Here is a 16,801-nt window from a genome sequence, read left to right as displayed (position 1 = left end):
GTGTCAAGCTTGAAGAATCGGTAAGATTTCCCCAGCCGTTCCACACCGCTGACTCCGCGCCCCGCAGGCATAGCTAACCTTTCTACAGTGGCGTCAAATTGCAGCCGTTGCCTATGAAATATCACCGGATGGTACCGCTGCGCCGGCCCAAAGCAGCAATAACAAACAACCTTTTCTATTATATTCACGGGTTCGGTTAAGGTCAAGTGCTGTAGAATGTTTTCACAGTTGAACACAATTGAACGGCAACCTTCTGATTAGTTGGAAAATTTCTCTTTGAACCGTTTGATGTTTCCTTATCAATACGAAAAAGATATAATACATTACAAAATGTAAGATTTGAAACTAATGTGAAGTAGATATATTTGCGTTCATGAATTATATAATACAATACATAATTACTCTTACATTTGTATCTAAACTTACTTGTGGTTTATGTTATATACATTTCTGGCGATCACATCCAGGGCATACCGGATCGAGACCCTGTCAATCAATTGAAACCCAATCTCCGCCCACTCACTTAGGAACCCAAACATATAAACATACCCAAATAAAGTTGCGCCACCCAAAATAACACTTCTGTCCCAATGAATTTTGAACTTTTAATCAAACCACTACATTGATAGATGGAAAACTGTAACAACTAGGAAGGAAATGACTTTCCTCAACTGTTGGGGGGAAAATATGAGCATTTTTTAGTTGATTCGGAACCAGAATCTTCTTTCTTCTTTTTTTTTTTGCAAATCAGAAAAAGATTAAGAGGCGAAATTAAATTGGTGTGGCCTAAAGTTCAGTAGTGTGAAAGTAATGTTGTGCTCTATTTTTATAAACGCGGTTAAGACTGTTACGGTCACGTGGGAGATTATCAGCGGAATCAACCACCTGCTCCCTTTCCGTATTAGTCTGCTGTAGTCTAAAATAACGCGTGCGACTTCAGATGATTATCCTGTTAATTCCAACCTACAATCTTATAGTAGGGGTGTATAGTATAGTGACCATAGCCCCGCCCACCCCGCCAAAGTTGGGCGGGGCTATGGCAGTATTTGACGGTCATGCAGACACTCTCTTATTGGTCGAACTGATAATTGACAGGCTCTCATTGGTTGTACTGCAAAGTCTGATGAGCAGGATGGGTCGGTTTATTTTTTGGCATGTGGTGGACCAACTATGATGAAGTCACGTAGATTAAGTGATTTAAGTATAACAAAAGTGAGGTATATGTTCCATAAGTCCATCAAGACAGGCCTAGGGGTGTTTTTTTTTAAATAATACATGGCCTTTAAAAACTGCTACGGTAAAAAAAAACGACGTGCGTATACGCGCAGATGGCATGCTAAACTACAAACTACTGCAGCAAACAGATCTACTACAGCTGCGAACACAAAAATCACAACTGACCACAATACTCCGTCGGAGGTCACTGACCTCCTTCAAGGAGTAATAATAACTGTTTTAGAAGTAGCTCTATACGATTTTCACTTCAGGTTATGTTCATTTTATCGTTTACAATATACCTTTATCATTCCTGATGTCCCCTTGCACAATTAGCCTTCGCGCATGGGTTTTGCAATGAAGTCATTATAACATTGTTATCAGACTCGTGTAACCATTACAGCTTACAGTTCACTGAACCGACCTGAGGCCGCAGCAAGTGAATTTTATGGGGGACATACTCAACAGACTCCAAATCTAATGCAATAGGAGTAAAAAAAAGCAAGGTGAGCAAAAAAGATTCCTCCATTTTTTAAACTTTGAGATCATAAACCTTGCTAAACATGACTTAAGGCGACAAAAGATAATATCGTAACCAGCCGTTCTTTCATTCTTGTATTCAACCTTATTACCTGCCCTTGTAGGTATGTGTATATACCTCAATTAAGTAGAAAAAATTGTAGTAAAAAGGCTTGTATTAGCATCATAGGCAGCTACTGCAACGGGTATTTATATACCATGTCAACACTTCAAAGGCAAGCAATTGTACTTCAAGTTTGCTGGATCCCTTATGGTCTCTGAACTAAATAAAGACGACATATTTGTGCATTATCTGGTCGAAGGACAACATTTTTTTTCAAAATCGGGCGAAAATCAATGCGCGCGCTGATGTCATCCATAAACCTATCTTGCCGTGGCCTAACGCTAATAACACTTGGTGCTGTTGATCTGACATGTTGTACATGATTACCTGGTCACGCAGGTACATGTACAGTTGTACAGCACCGTTTCTTCTCCTTCGATGACCTCTACGGTGTTGTTAGTCCATGCTTGCACCGCGAATAATCAAGGGGCAACGGGCGGTCCTTGTTAAGCCTTAACGAGGTGAATAACCATGTTTTCAAACGAGATTGTCAAAATGATTGCCTTGTATAACGTAGTATCAAGCATTCGAAGCACAGAGCTGTATGTATTAATGCAAAGGCTGTGGAAGACGAAATACACTTTATGTCAAATTGTTCCTTTCATAGCAACGCTCGAAATGAGTTAACTATTCAAACTTCTACAATTTATCCCGATTTACTAAACTTACAGCAAAAGAAAAAACTATTCTTCTTTTAACTTCCCAAAACCCACAAATTTTAGAAAAGGTGGGACATTACGTCTTCCATGGTCTAAAAAAGAGAAGTCAAACCCCTTAGATATAGTTTTAGACATAGGTATAGCTGTAGTCAACTACCTTTTATAATGTAGATTTTAGTTATTTTATACTACGCTTCATTGTTCTTTTATGTTTGTAATCTGCAATTAGCCCCCCGGGCATGAATTTGCAATAAACTTCTTATTAATCTACAAGCAGATGCGTTTCGGTTAGAACTTGCCATCTAGAGAGAGTACTGAGCCGGCAAATGGTCTGGTAAATGGATACTGCCTGGCCGATTTCATAATGTCTTTTGCAGCCACCGAAAGATCTGCTTGGAGATTACTGACTATTCATTACCTCCGTGTACGGAGGTTTTGTTTTAGTCTGTTTAATTATTCACTGCCCCCGGGGAAGTAGATATCTTTCCGAGGGAAGGTATTGTTTTTGGTCGTGTTTGTGTGTTCGCAGCTGTATGTCACGGATGATTTGACGGATTTGTATAATTTTTGGTGTATAATCATCTAATGAGGTGAAGATAATGTGATTATTATGTTTACCGAAGGAAAACATATTGTTTTTGCTCGTTTCTTCCTCTTTTTCTTCTCCAAACAGTGACCTATGACCTGACCAATGACATGATTTGTTGACGTCTGTCACCGTGGTGACTGGTGTTTGGTTACATAATGTTGCAATTTCATGGTCTGCTCTGCTCCTGTCACCATATACTAGTAGTGCATGTATGTGAATGTGTTTGAGTAAGAATTAACAGAGCAGACCATGTCCGAAGGTAAACATTATGCATTTGCTTTGCAAATGTTACCTCTCTAGTTTTTCTTTTTCATTGTATCTGCATTTTCAGGTGATTATATGTTATCTGTTATGCCATTTCTTACACAAATGTGGTAAATATGATGAAGTACAAGCTACACTCGACAGAAACAAGGAAGCAACCAATGCTCAGTATAGCAGCCACTTGCATGATAAATTGGTCTTCTTTATGCGCATGCCATAGCCTCAATCAAGTAAATGATTTGCAGTAAAAAGGCTCCCCAGTTTGCAATTACAGCCCGTGTTTAACATCAAAGCGCCGCGCCGTGTAACCGTACTCCACAGGGCACCTGCGCATGCCCACAGGGGAGCCCTGTGACGTCAGAGGGCCGCCATCTTGGATGCATCGTGACGTACATACTCTTCTTTAATCAACCTCGTGTCAGTTCTCCTGCGAAACTGGTGAGGTCTCTTGGCACAAATTTACAAGATACAAGGACATGGACCCAAGACTCAATATGTATTTATTGCACTTTGGCAGTGACACAACTACTGAACTGCAGACAAGTTACAAACTGTAGAAAAAGTGCACATGAGTTAGAAATTTTCAAGCACTGGCAAGGATATATGATATAACACGTGGAACTAGATTATAAGGGTTTTCTTTTACCCAACCAAATATTCCTACTTTGCTTACCTTAAAGAAAACCCTTATATCCTATATTTTACCAACCTGACGAAACTATTTTCGGGGACATGGTACTAGAATTTTAAAAATGGTAACAGATGTCATGTGCAAATTATGTATATATAGGTCATGACGTCAATGCATTGTAAAGGGAAGACAAAACCACATTCAAACTGCAGGAAAGAATTTGCCAATTTTGTAATTTAGATAACATTGAAGATGTCACTTTGTGCTGATATCCTCTATATTTGTGTATTTTCCCATTGTAGACATCTAGATAGAACAGAAAATATCATAACCTTATGAAATTACACAGACCAAGTATCATAAGCTCAATATGATCATATTAAAAAGCTATATTAAGAAGCGAGAAGAAGGTGAACCTGTGTGTAGGCTGTATATTAGTCTGTGTAGTTTTAGTAAGATATCACTTTAATTTTTGACCCTGTTTCATACATGTCCTGTACTTAGCTTGTTAGAGCATAAACGTACAATAAAGGACATTCATTCATTCATTTATAGCAGATAAATATCATAGACAAAGTTACTAATCTTATGTAGAACACTTTCTTTGCACATTTACTTACTTGTGCTTGCAGTCCCAAACATTTTACTATCTGCCTATCTGCTAATAGGTCTACTGGGACAAATTACTGACTTGGAAAGCAGTTTAAACATTTCTGACGTAATTACTATAATTAGAGCCGATTTAAATAATTGCTGGCGGTAGGAAAAAAATCTACACCATCGGGAAAACGCTTAAAGATGAAGCATAGGTGCTTAAAGAGTCAATTACCTAAATTAGGCAGCAGACAGGCTTAAGCGACATTTCGGAACGCAATTAACGTCTTACGCGTGTAAAGTACTGCACAATGCCCTTGCATTTTTTTCCTGACCTTGGCAAGCGGACATATGCACATACTGTCATTTCTTAAGAATATATGTCAAAGAAAATTAAGACACAGACGCCCTATCAGCTATCAGAAATTCATTGATTAATAACAGATCCTAAGTTCTAGTAGGCAAGGCGAATTAGACATGCAAGTGCCGACACGCTCATCTTCTTAGTAAAAATCTTTGTCACACATTTTAAACCTTTCCGACCACCAGCCGACCATGGTTGTTTGAAGTTCGGGAGGAATGCGACAAGTTTAAGTCACGCCCACCTTTTCACACGAATTAAAACGAATATGAGTTGAATTTGAGTCAAATTTCACTGCCAACCACGCTACGATCTACTCCCGAATGCCAGCCAACCATGGCTAAACCTCTCGTCCACACCCGAATGCTTGAAACATTTTGAAACATTTGGCTGGCGTATCCAAACATTAGCCGAACTCTAGCCAACCACATCCGACCAACTCCTAACCACGGTTGGGGGGAGTTCGGCTAGTGTTCGGCAGGACATATTCATGAATGTTTGACAGGGGCTTTAGATACTGACTCGAAGGACGCGCTACCTCTTTGACATGCTTATCTCATCCTCTGTGGCGCCGGCACTGCACAAAAGACGCGATGAAAATGTCTCCGGCCCATCGCAGGTTTAAGCTTAATGGTTAGAGGAGCATGCTTTGATATTTTGCCACCGGGCTTTGAGCGAAAGCTAATTTGCTGGCAGTGCGTACATACCGGTGCGAAATCGTAAGAAGTGGCTGTGTCCGAGGAATCCCATTGTAGGCTGTATGTATAATCTCTCAACAGGAGTTCAGTGCAGAGATGTTTGAAATAATTTCGTAATAATTTCATATCTATATCAAAGGGGAATTGTGTAACCTTTTTGCGTACCGAAACTTCGTCTTCTGTTACTGTTTCAGTGTCCCAATATATTGGCCCCATGTCAAGTAGTCTTCATGCTTTCACGTACTGTAAACTTTCAATGTAGACATTCCCGGAATACCCCGACGGAATTGCGCACCACAGTACGTATCATCTTCTTTGATGTAGTAAAATGTGTGTCTCCCTCCCTAATGTTATCACCAAACTGTCAAATTTGTGTTTCACATCCCCAAAAGAGCATGTGACTCCCTATAGATATGCTTGTCCTGGAAAATGAAACGGTATCGCTGAGTAAAATGCAAGTTGCCGTCGCACATTCCCGTAACTTATCTCTCTAACACTATCACTAAACTGTCAAATATGTGTTTCGGTGTCACAAAAGAGCAGATTCTTCAAACAAAAAACTAATGACCCTCGCATCTGGCCCTCTAGATCTAAAGATATGTTCGTCCTGGAAAATGGAACGACATCGCTGAGTAAGATGCATATTGCCACCCCACACTCCCGTAACTTATTTCTCTAACATTATCACATAACTGTGAAATCTGTGTTTCATGTCACAGACAGAGCAGATTCTTCAACCAAAACATCTGATGACCCTCGCATCTGGCCCTCTATAGATATGCTTGTCCTGGAAAATGGAACGGCATCACTGAGCCAAATGTATATTGCCGCTGCAAATTCCCGTAACTTTACCGCTCTAACATGATCACGTAACTGTCAAATCTGTGTTTTTATGCCAAAGAGCAGATTCTTCAAACAAAAAACTAATGACCCTCACATGTGGCCCTCTATACATATGTTTGTCCTGGAAAATGGCACGGTATCGCTGAGTAAGATGCATATTGTCGCCGCACATTCCCGTAACTTATCTCTCTAACATTATCACATAACTGTGAAATCTGTGTTTCATGTCACGGAAAGAGCAGATTCTTCAACCCAAACCTCTGATGACCCTCGCATCTGGCCCTCTATAGATATGCTTGTCCTGGAAAATGGAACGACAACGCTGAGCAAAATGCATATTGCCGCCGCAAATTCCCGTAACTTATCTCTCTAACATTATCACCAAACTGTCAAGTCTGTGTTTCAATGTCACAAAAAGAACAGATTCCTCAAACAAAAAACTAATGACCCTCACATGTGGCTCTCTATAGATATGTTCGTCCTGGAAAATGTAACGACATAGCTGAGTATGATGCATATTGCCGCCACAAATTCCCGGAGCATACAGACGTAATCTCGTCTGTCTGTCAGTTTTTGGGTCACCTCTCGCAACCCAGTCGATAATCATGTTTAATACAAGGGCGGACCGCCCTCCTTTTGTCCTAGATCATATTTATGGCACGGCGTTTACGCATGGGACCAAGAGAGAGCTTGATGAACGCAGTTTTAGTCTGAAATCAGTTTGTCATGGATTGCTCTAGATATGATGTTTCACTGTTTCGCGTAACAAGCTATCAAGTACAACACATTTCAAGAGACTCAATGCTACAGACAGATTTGAATATAACTTAACATGCAATAACTCACACGATACAAAAGTGGGTACATATATAAAAGACTGTTTTGTTATTAGAAAATACCGAAACCCGATTTTCCACGCCGGATATTACAGTAGCCCTGATTTTAGTAACTAGGATGTCAAGTTTGATTCTATACCTCCTATTTTGTACAACGTTCAATATTTCTTGCCCAATTGTCGTGCAATAACGCTCTGTCTATTGTGATTTTTCATCCATGGATTTCATTCCAGAAACAAAGGTTGGAACATGGAAACAACACAGGAGATACCATATTAGATAAAAGGATATATCGGCGTTGTGATAGAAAATAATAACAGAGACTGGTCTCTTTGCTGTTATCTCTTCAAAAGAAAACTATGAGGCTGTCTGTTTCTTATGCTTATTTAGTTTGTAGTTTGTAGTTTGATACAGTAGAGCGTCAGGAAGGGGGGAGATTTGGTTACCGCAGAGACCAAAGATTGACCTCAAGGTCAAGTTGGGAGGAAGCGAGTCCACCCACACACTAGTGCCTACTTAGGGCGAGTGAGGACAAGGTCTAGGACTTTTGAAAATAAGTCAGACTATCTCTAGATCTGTTTTTTTTTTTTTCAAATAAATATCCGGACCTATTTCTTGTTCTTTTCTTTTTGCTAAATAATAACGGATGGTTAAGCCCATATCCAGCAATTGCTATGTACCACACGTAATGCCATTTATATTTCAATATTGCACTACTGTATTAGGAATCTAAAAACTCTTATCTTTGTATTCAGGGCATAAACATGCCATGTATTATATTCCCTTACATACGTGTCAAACAACTAGTAGTAGAAGTGATATACATGTACGTCACACTCAATATATTGATGAATCAATATACGTATACGTGGGTTAATACATTTGTATCCACTTGTTTGTATGCATCTATAGTTGTATTAAACCTTACCAAAGTCGCTGTAATTTTTGTTGTGTCGATAAAGATTGCATTGCTCTTGGTATTTTAGCATTCTAATTAAAATAGCAACTGCTTTCGCACACAACAACATTGCCTACGCTACATGCATATATGTATCTAATTATACCGTAAACTCGCGGTATACACTCGAGCGGTCGGCTGTATACGTTGTATTAGCGATGACGTCTTTTGAAGATTATCAAGGAACCACTTTGCCTCTTTTACGTTACGGATGGTGTGTGGTTGTGCCGTTGCAATGCATCATTAGAAATAGCCGTGAAATTGAGGGATAAGGCATGGAAGAATCTATTACAGAATTCGGCGTTTAGCATGGTTTCTCACTTAGGCCACATAAAATAAATTTCATGGATGACATCCTTCGCAGACTTCAAATTTAATGCGCAAAAAAACAAAGCATGCCAAAAAAGAAACAATATTGCTACATCTTTTAGTTTTAAGCCTTGTTAAACAAGAATAATTGTGGCAACAAAACATAATCAAAACAAACAAATCTATGTGATCATGAAGTTTGAACAAATGACTTAACACACAGAGTATGGTATGGCGAATGATGCACTCTTCATTTGTATTTCTTCTCATTCTCTTCTTTCCATTTGAAATTGATTGATTGAATTTTGGCATTCTACGACAACAGTATAGTATCGTTTGCCTATTATCGTTTGCCTATTATATCATAGGCAATTTACGGTATATATTTGCTAAATTTGCAGATGCTTTGTTCTATCTGCAGTATGGTCATTTTTTGTTGTTGTTGTTGTTTTGGAAACAAAATAAAATCAATGCGCGCCTGGATGTCATCCATGAAAATTACTTGCTGTGGCCTTATTACGTAGACTCTACCAATGGACCGCTTATTGCTTTCCTCTATTTCATCCTCTTAGTGGTTTACTCGTCTGACTGCCTCTGATACATTTGTAGTTATAAAAGACAGGGACGCTGCACTCTCGCAAATGGAACTTTTACTACTAGTTGTACTGTATTATCGTTCATTTGTATCCGTCCGTATCGCTTGTATGGTGTTTTTTTCCTTTGAAGGCTGCTCTGATTTGAAGCCATGTCAACAGGCTACCGACCAACTGACGTAAAAGTTGCCTGGTAGGTTACCTAGGTGACATGATAGGAGGCTAATTTTGCGTCAAGTGTCGCGGCTGCTATTGGGGCACGATGCAAATTGTAAAATAGATTCACTCAGCGATATTACTTCTTTACCAAATATGTAAATTAAATATGGCGTCTTGGTGTTATTGTTACTGTGCAGAAACTTGCTATCTGTACTGTTTGTGTGTGTTTGGTTGTTTCCGTATAATAATATTATTTTTAAAAATTCCCATCTAAACAAAACAAAAACAGCTCTAGCCTCAAGCTACGAATTCTATAGTACCATACGAGATTATACAATTCTTTCTTAGTGTATGACTGTGGTCAAGAAAATAGGAAATTAGGTCAAAGGTCCTCGAGAGGCCCCAAAAAAGGTTAGCTCATTTCCTGTTTTCAATATCCTACTCTATGTCGTCAGTGAGAAAATACATGGACAGTATATACATAATAACAGCAGGCTAGTCCTTTAGTTAGTATATAGGATCCACCATTGTCAAAATCCTTGCGTATACCAATCATACTTTATTTTATTATAATTATCATTATTATTTTCATCATCATTTTATTTATCATCATATCCACACTCCTACAGCTATAGAATTATAGACCAAGAAGATCTGAATATTATTGTGAATGTGTTTAAACAAACCAAGCTTGACTGTATGTGTGTAAAATCTGTCACGGCCTATCAGACACGTCGATTCATGTGACTCGGCCCATCACGGGATTCAAACTGTAACGGCAAATGTCATTTCAAAACGATTTCCTGATAGGAGAATTTCACTCTCGGTGGAGCCCTGGTCTGGAATACCGATTTGTACATGTTATGGCGTGCTAACTGCGCTGTGTGTATTAATGGCATGAAATTCTGCGCGTACGCGTGTCTGTGCACTGTGTGGTACCTACATGTAATACTCTTATCAATTTTGTACTTAGTATACTAGTTCTTCTACATCTATTTTAGTTTACTAGCTGTCTATATAGACTATCATCCTACGTTGTTACTTCAGGGACGGGAGTATTGTTTTGGGTGGCGCTGGTTGAAGGTTTTTATGCATCTTGTCCTAAGCAACTAGGATTGGAAGTGAGTAGGTGGAGATAGGGTTTTAGTTGATTGACAGGGTTGTAGATGTTTGAACATATGTAGTTATAATACCAGCTTTGTCCAGTGTCATGACATAAGGGATACGAATGCTTTAAATACATAAATTGTGACACTGTAAAGTATAGTTGTACAGATTAGGCGAGGCTACATACTTTGCAGGCCAACGTGCGTTTTTGATGTCGTCTAATTAATTTTCAAGCACACTGTGACAGAACCAAGCGCTGACAGTATTCTCTAAGTAAGGCAGCCTTCTTTTAGCATATTATAGACAGCTGAATATTGTACGACAAGTCCACGAATGTCTTAAGACCATAAATGCCTTCGGTTTTCGATCGTACGACGATGAACATGACCAGGCCCTAACATAAATCAACTCGAATTGAACATATATTATCATATAGCCAGAAGGCGTCGACCAATCAGAAGGCTCCATTCGCTACGCTCACTTGGTGGTTTATTCGGTGGTTATCGCACCTGACCAGGGATTATCTCACCATATACACCTCGGGGCGGGGCATTAACCCTTTACCAATCAATCTTAGCAGTTATTACGACTGCAATACATCACTGTGACCACGTTTCGTAAGCGACTAGCTAGTGCTGTCACTGCCACTCAGACAAAGTTCCGAGACTTAACACCTTGTACGACCAAAATAAACAAGACTTGACGTCTACGTTTAAGAGACTAACCTTTTGGACTTCCTGTGCTTGACATAGCAAATCGTTTTATAGGTCGCTACTGCAAACATAAGTCGGTATTTATGCCCAATTACTTAAGATTGCCACGTCGTTTTTATCTCCGTATAATTTATTGCAAAGTTAACATTGTTAAACGGTCGTCTGGGGTAAAGACTAGCACTGTAATGTTGTGTAGCAATGGAAAAATGAATGACACAGAAAAGACGTCTATTCAAATTGTACGTCTGTCGGAAGATCGTCTTGCGATTTTCGTAAGATATTCAACCAGACTGTGTCTAGAACTTTACCGAAATGCAGTCTCTTCGGTAAAATTCTAGACAAATGAACTTTTTTTGTTTGACACATATATACATGCACGACTATCCCAAAATACCCTTAGTTTGCGATCGCACGACAATCGTACGAGTGTGACCAAGGCCTATAGCGGCCGTGACATTCACATTGTAACTCTATAGTGTACAGTGCAAGTACTATGTTTGTTCACCATACTACTGACACATTTGATGCCAGACGCAGAAAATTATGCTACTCCTTTCTTGATAGGCTAAACAAAACCGACAACAGCATAATACAATGTCTTCTGATGTCAGACTGTCAGTACAGAAATTCCTTTTTTTTTTAATGTATATAATATGCTGTATGTATAGTTTGTGTTTCTATGTTTGTACCGTTGATTCCTATGGGTGAAATACCTGAAATAAAGACATTCATTCATTCAATACACGCGAAAACAGTTGTAAAACAACCTCACACTGAAGCACCAACAGGATTTGTGACACTGTTACTTAACAGACAATCTCTTTACGATAAGAGCCGGTGACGTCTAATGACCGAAATAAACCGTACTACGTAAGAGTCCGTAACCCATTAGTGGCCCTTAATGCGATTACCATAGAGCACCAGATACAATTTAGCCCCTCTTTCAATTACACCAAAGAGCAATTTGCTAATGAAACTGTATCAAAAGGACGCAGAAATTCCACACTAATCACCTTCTGCACTCATTTGTGATCTTAATTTAAAACCCTCGAAGGGTATAGGCATCGATTTTGATAGCGTTTTTAACGGATCGTATTTGTAATGTATTTGTATGGTAGTGATTTCTTTTACAGTGGTGTGTATTATCTGTCCCAAGAGAGGGTAAAAAGCTGTAATACAAAGCTGTCAAATTTTACCAGTAAAACTTTTAATGTTAAATCTTTACGAATCATGCACAGGGATTGTTCTGGATAGTCCACAAGAATCCAAAACCGTGCCTGGCCCAAAACCCTATTAACCAATTCAGGCGTAGAAGTAGAATCACTGTTATTGATACAATAGGATACAATAGTAGATAAACCACTTCCCCCCTCCCCTCCCCCTTCTAGTACTGCCCCCTCCCCATACGACCTGCTGTTGCTACAGAGCTCTATAAGACGTTCAGAATTGGGTCACAGCAACACACAGATAACAACAGCTGGAGATAACGATTCAGACGATAGGGTGAGTGAGTGAGAGATAGGGTTAAGATAACAAGCAAATGGGGTGAAAGAAAAAGACAAGACCATTGATTATCTATAATCAAGTCTCTTTTGCCAGAGTTTGCTTCCGTTGAAACATTGCATCCAGACAGACCTTTGAAAAATGGAGGTATTGTTTTTGGCGTGTCTGTCTGTGTTTGTGTGTGTGTTTCGAGATGCTTGCCTCTTCGCGCTATAGTTTCATTCGGCCATTTTTCACTCTTTCGAGCCTGGTAAAAGCTATCACAATGGCACTGAAATAATGACCTTATTTTCAAGCATTGTACCAACGCGGCTTACTTCTTTAAACGCAACAGTACAAAAAAACAAAACAATTTGACCCTTTACGAAAATGTTTTTTAAACAATGTTAGAAGCCAGGCTATTGTTGTGTTGGTATTTTAGTTCGAACAGAAATTGTCCCTATGGGGTTAGGGACTTGAATGCATGATGACATGGTGACAAATGACCACTTCTTCAGAAAGATAGCATGTACCGTTTGGTTATGACGTCATGACAGAACTGAAATTGACGACAAAGCTTAATTGCTTGGCGGTATCGATGTATAGTAAAGAAAGAATGCTACTGTACATTATTACATATAAAGTTTTTCGTTAAATTTCTGTCTACATAAAATCCATTTAATATAACTTCAGGACATTAAAATTGGATTTTCAAAGTCAATTTTCTGGTCATTATTTTAATTTAGTAAGTTGAATCAACCCTATCCCATAGCATACTAAAATCTGTGAGGCAAAAATGTAATGTTGCTGACAGGAAACGGTTGCTTGTTTTGTATCATAGTCTGATTCTAATTATTTATTGGTGGTACCCCAAAATAAAGACTCCTCGTTTAGCTTGTTTTGGGGCTATTTAAAACGTTTCAAGTATGAAATAATGATGAAAACGTGCTAAGAAATTGCAGTAAATATAAGATTTTCTTATCCAGAATAATTTTTGTTTTTGTCGTCCTGATATTGCATTGAGTGCCTTTAAAAACTGTTCCCCCTACCATTTACGATATCAAACGTACCACCCCCTTACCAGTATCCTAGCTTATACGTCTGTAACAGGCGGAGAAGAAATTAAAAATCCAAAATGAAGCTTCACTGTGATATTCAGAATGTACCGTTATTGAATACACAATTCCCTCGTACGGGAGTATTCACTCTAAAAAATGCAGACAATTACTTCAAGCATTTTTATTCAAACTGGATATCGTTTTCCCTCACGTGAAAAAAAATTGCACACATTGATATTTCTGAACGATCCCCGATTGTGTAGACGATATAAAGGCTTTAGCGAAACCATAGTATCAGATAAACCTGTATTGCAGTACTGTTATAAAATACAAGGGAAGTCTTTAGCAAAGAGATACGAAACAATCAGAACATTGTACGGTCCTTGCTTACTTGCTTCTAGTATGACAGATTTAAACTAAATTTGCAAGCAGATTTTTGTTGGCTGCAAAGACAGTATCAAAATGGACAGGCAACAACCATTTGCATGACAGTTACCATTTGCCATTTGCCACCTGTTATGCTTGCGTAAAAAATACCAATACAAAAAAAAGGAGCCGGATCAAAACACGCCAAAGCCTTAAAACCTCTGCTTGGAGAGTATGTTATACGTATCTATAAGAGGCCTGGTGGGTTTCAAACTGATAAGAGTAGCCGACACCCCCCCCCCTCTCCTTACTCTCACGCAAGATTTGGTGTTAGAGGGGGGTGGGTTAAGTTTGGTAAACACGGGACATTCCACGGCGAAACCCTCGTGTGATGATACAACAGTCAACCGGAGAAACAAACACGTAGGTCCGCCATATGACCTTTCCTCCAACTCGCTACATTTTCCCCAGCACAGTTCGCGTGCGAACTTCTAGGATATATGTGCAGCGCATTCCCTCTTCAAGCTTTGACGTGCTGGCGCGATGAATTTCAAAGACTGAGCTTCTGTAGCCGCGCACCACACAACGCTAAAATCGCAGTGATTTTACACCAATATGGTGCAGGCGTTCTCCATAATTTTCTACGTCACTTGTTTTGCACGATACAACATTGTTTACGGATGTAGCTGACACGGAAGCGTTGTTATGACCCCATATTACCAAACCTTGTTCCCAGCCAGCGCACCATATTTTCATTACCTGATTTCTGTGTGAGTCTCCCTTCAAACGAGCAAGGTCACACGACACATTTAATCTAGGTTCCATATTCTATCAGCGTGCTAAACAACGGTAAAGCGTATGTAAAGAGGGTTAATTTCGCTAACAGTGAGGAAGATAGTCCGGGTCTTAAACCCCAATCGTGCCATAATGGCTTGTCCTAGGACGGTGACATCTAACCCAACGCAACGTAATGGACGTGTGAATGCGTTGTTTTTGTATCATTCTACTTTGTGTAAACTTGACACCGTGCTTTTTGTTAAGGTAAAAGGGAAAGGACTTACCTATCACATAACTGCATCCGTCAATGTGGAAAGTGGCACTCTTACACTTCTTCAGTTCCCGTGCAGCCTTCTGGGCTGACATGGTAAGAAAACTTGGAGCAATTTACCGACACCACGAAGCCATATGGTCAAATCCCTGTCCCGGCGTTTCCCGCGTGCCTAACCCCGAGGAGATTTGACAGTCGATACGGTGCCGATCTCTCGGAGGACTCCGGTAGTCAGCGGAGCTACGGTATACACGTACGGGCGGCGAGATACAGCACTGCGACCTCACCGTGCCCTGTTACAACCTGTTACACCTGTATCCCTCCACCCTTGCACTACATTCTACCAGTCGGTAGGCGATCGTATCTTTGGGGAGGGGTGGGGCGGTACACTGCAGTCAAAAACAGTCCAAATCGTGCAGAAGTCGAGAAGAAAAAAACACGCATCTATTGTCTTCGTTACTGAGAAACGTGAGCTCTTTATCGTTGGGGGTGTTCAGTCGCCCACCACGCGTTCTTTATGCATTACGCACCTTCGGTTCTGGAGGAGTAATTTTGCTCGCCGCGAGATTTTAACCACGCAGAGACCGGCTCTGTGCAGCGGCGGGCCGCGATAAGGTATGACGTGCGCGGGACTTCACAGTGCCAATTATCCCGGGTAGGGGGAAGAGACTCTCCGGCCACACTACATATGCCTAATCTTTCATTCAAAACAAATCCAAAATCGCTCGCCAAGTGCTAGCCCCCTCCCCCTTAAGTTACGCGAGACAGTCGATTAAAATTGGACTTAAGCGCATAGAAGTACATCTAGATTATTTGATAATTCAACCATAAAGATAACCCTGTTTTGCTTTAATAAAATCATGGATTCGTGTGGTCCATGATTTTACAATTAGAAAATGATGCACAATGCAAAATCATGATTTAAGAGACAACAAAACACACAAAACATAGTTCTATTAGTTGAGCGAGTTATCAAATATCTTGTCTCTAACTAGGCTTCGTGGTAGGGGTACGCCATGTAGGAGTTTTGCACTGCAGGTCTTTGATTGACGTGCTGAAATATTAATTAAAATCTCGTCGTGCAAAATCTACCGGGGAGCCAAGTTGACTGGACGGCGGGGATCTTCTACGGACCCGAAGAGTCTGAATGCCAGACTCCGGCGCGACACGGTACTCTCTTCGGCCGGGGGAAGCCACAAGCCCCGATCCCAGAGTTGGATCCCATGGTCTAATTTATTATCTCTCGCCAGGTTTAACTGAGGACAGTCTATGATAAATTTCCTTGGGGTCATGTTGGCCATGGAGCTGGCCTGTATACTGACCCTGATAATAGTCTGGCCTCCAGGCTAGCCATGGAGCCGTGGAGCTACCTTGTACACTGACCTTGGCAAAGTCTGGCACCCAGGCTACCCATGAGGACGGGGAGCTAGCCTGCATACTGGTCATGACAACAGTCTGACACCCAGCCTAGTCATGTTACCAAGGAGCTAGCCTGTACACTGACCCTAGCGACAGTCTGGAACCCAGGCTAGCCATGGGGCCAAGGAGCTACCCTGGCAACAGTCTGGAACCCAGGCTAGCCATGGAGCTAGCCTGTAGACTGGCCCTGGCAAGGTCTGACACCCAGGCTAACTTTTATCTATATGAGACTGAAAAATGAGTTTCCTGCAGTGGA

At 40.4% G+C, this 16,801-nt stretch overlaps 1 protein-coding gene across 1 annotated transcript in view; it reads right to left on the bottom strand.

Annotated features, from left to right (window-relative positions):
* The window catches only part of LOC109478952 (calcium/calmodulin-dependent 3',5'-cyclic nucleotide phosphodiesterase 1A-like), a 65,869-nt gene extending 50,330 nt beyond the window's left edge, over positions 1-15,539 (bottom strand). Inside the window, exon 1 of the mRNA XM_019780769.1 lies at positions 15,140-15,539. Within this exon, the coding sequence (XP_019636328.1) occupies positions 15,140-15,221 (82 nt within the window). The 5' untranslated portion in view covers positions 15,222-15,539. The remainder of the gene's footprint in view (positions 1-15,139) is intronic.
* Positions 15,540-16,801: the final 1,262 nt, after the last annotated feature.

Source organism: Branchiostoma belcheri, unplaced genomic scaffold, assembly GCF_001625305.1.
Source record: "Branchiostoma belcheri isolate BF01 breed outbred unplaced genomic scaffold, Haploidv18h27 scaffold46, whole genome shotgun sequence".
Taxonomy (NCBI): domain Eukaryota; kingdom Metazoa; phylum Chordata; class Leptocardii; order Amphioxiformes; family Branchiostomatidae; genus Branchiostoma; species Branchiostoma belcheri.
Note: the sequence above shows the minus strand (reverse complement) of the source record. Positions and strands in the feature narration are given on the sequence as shown.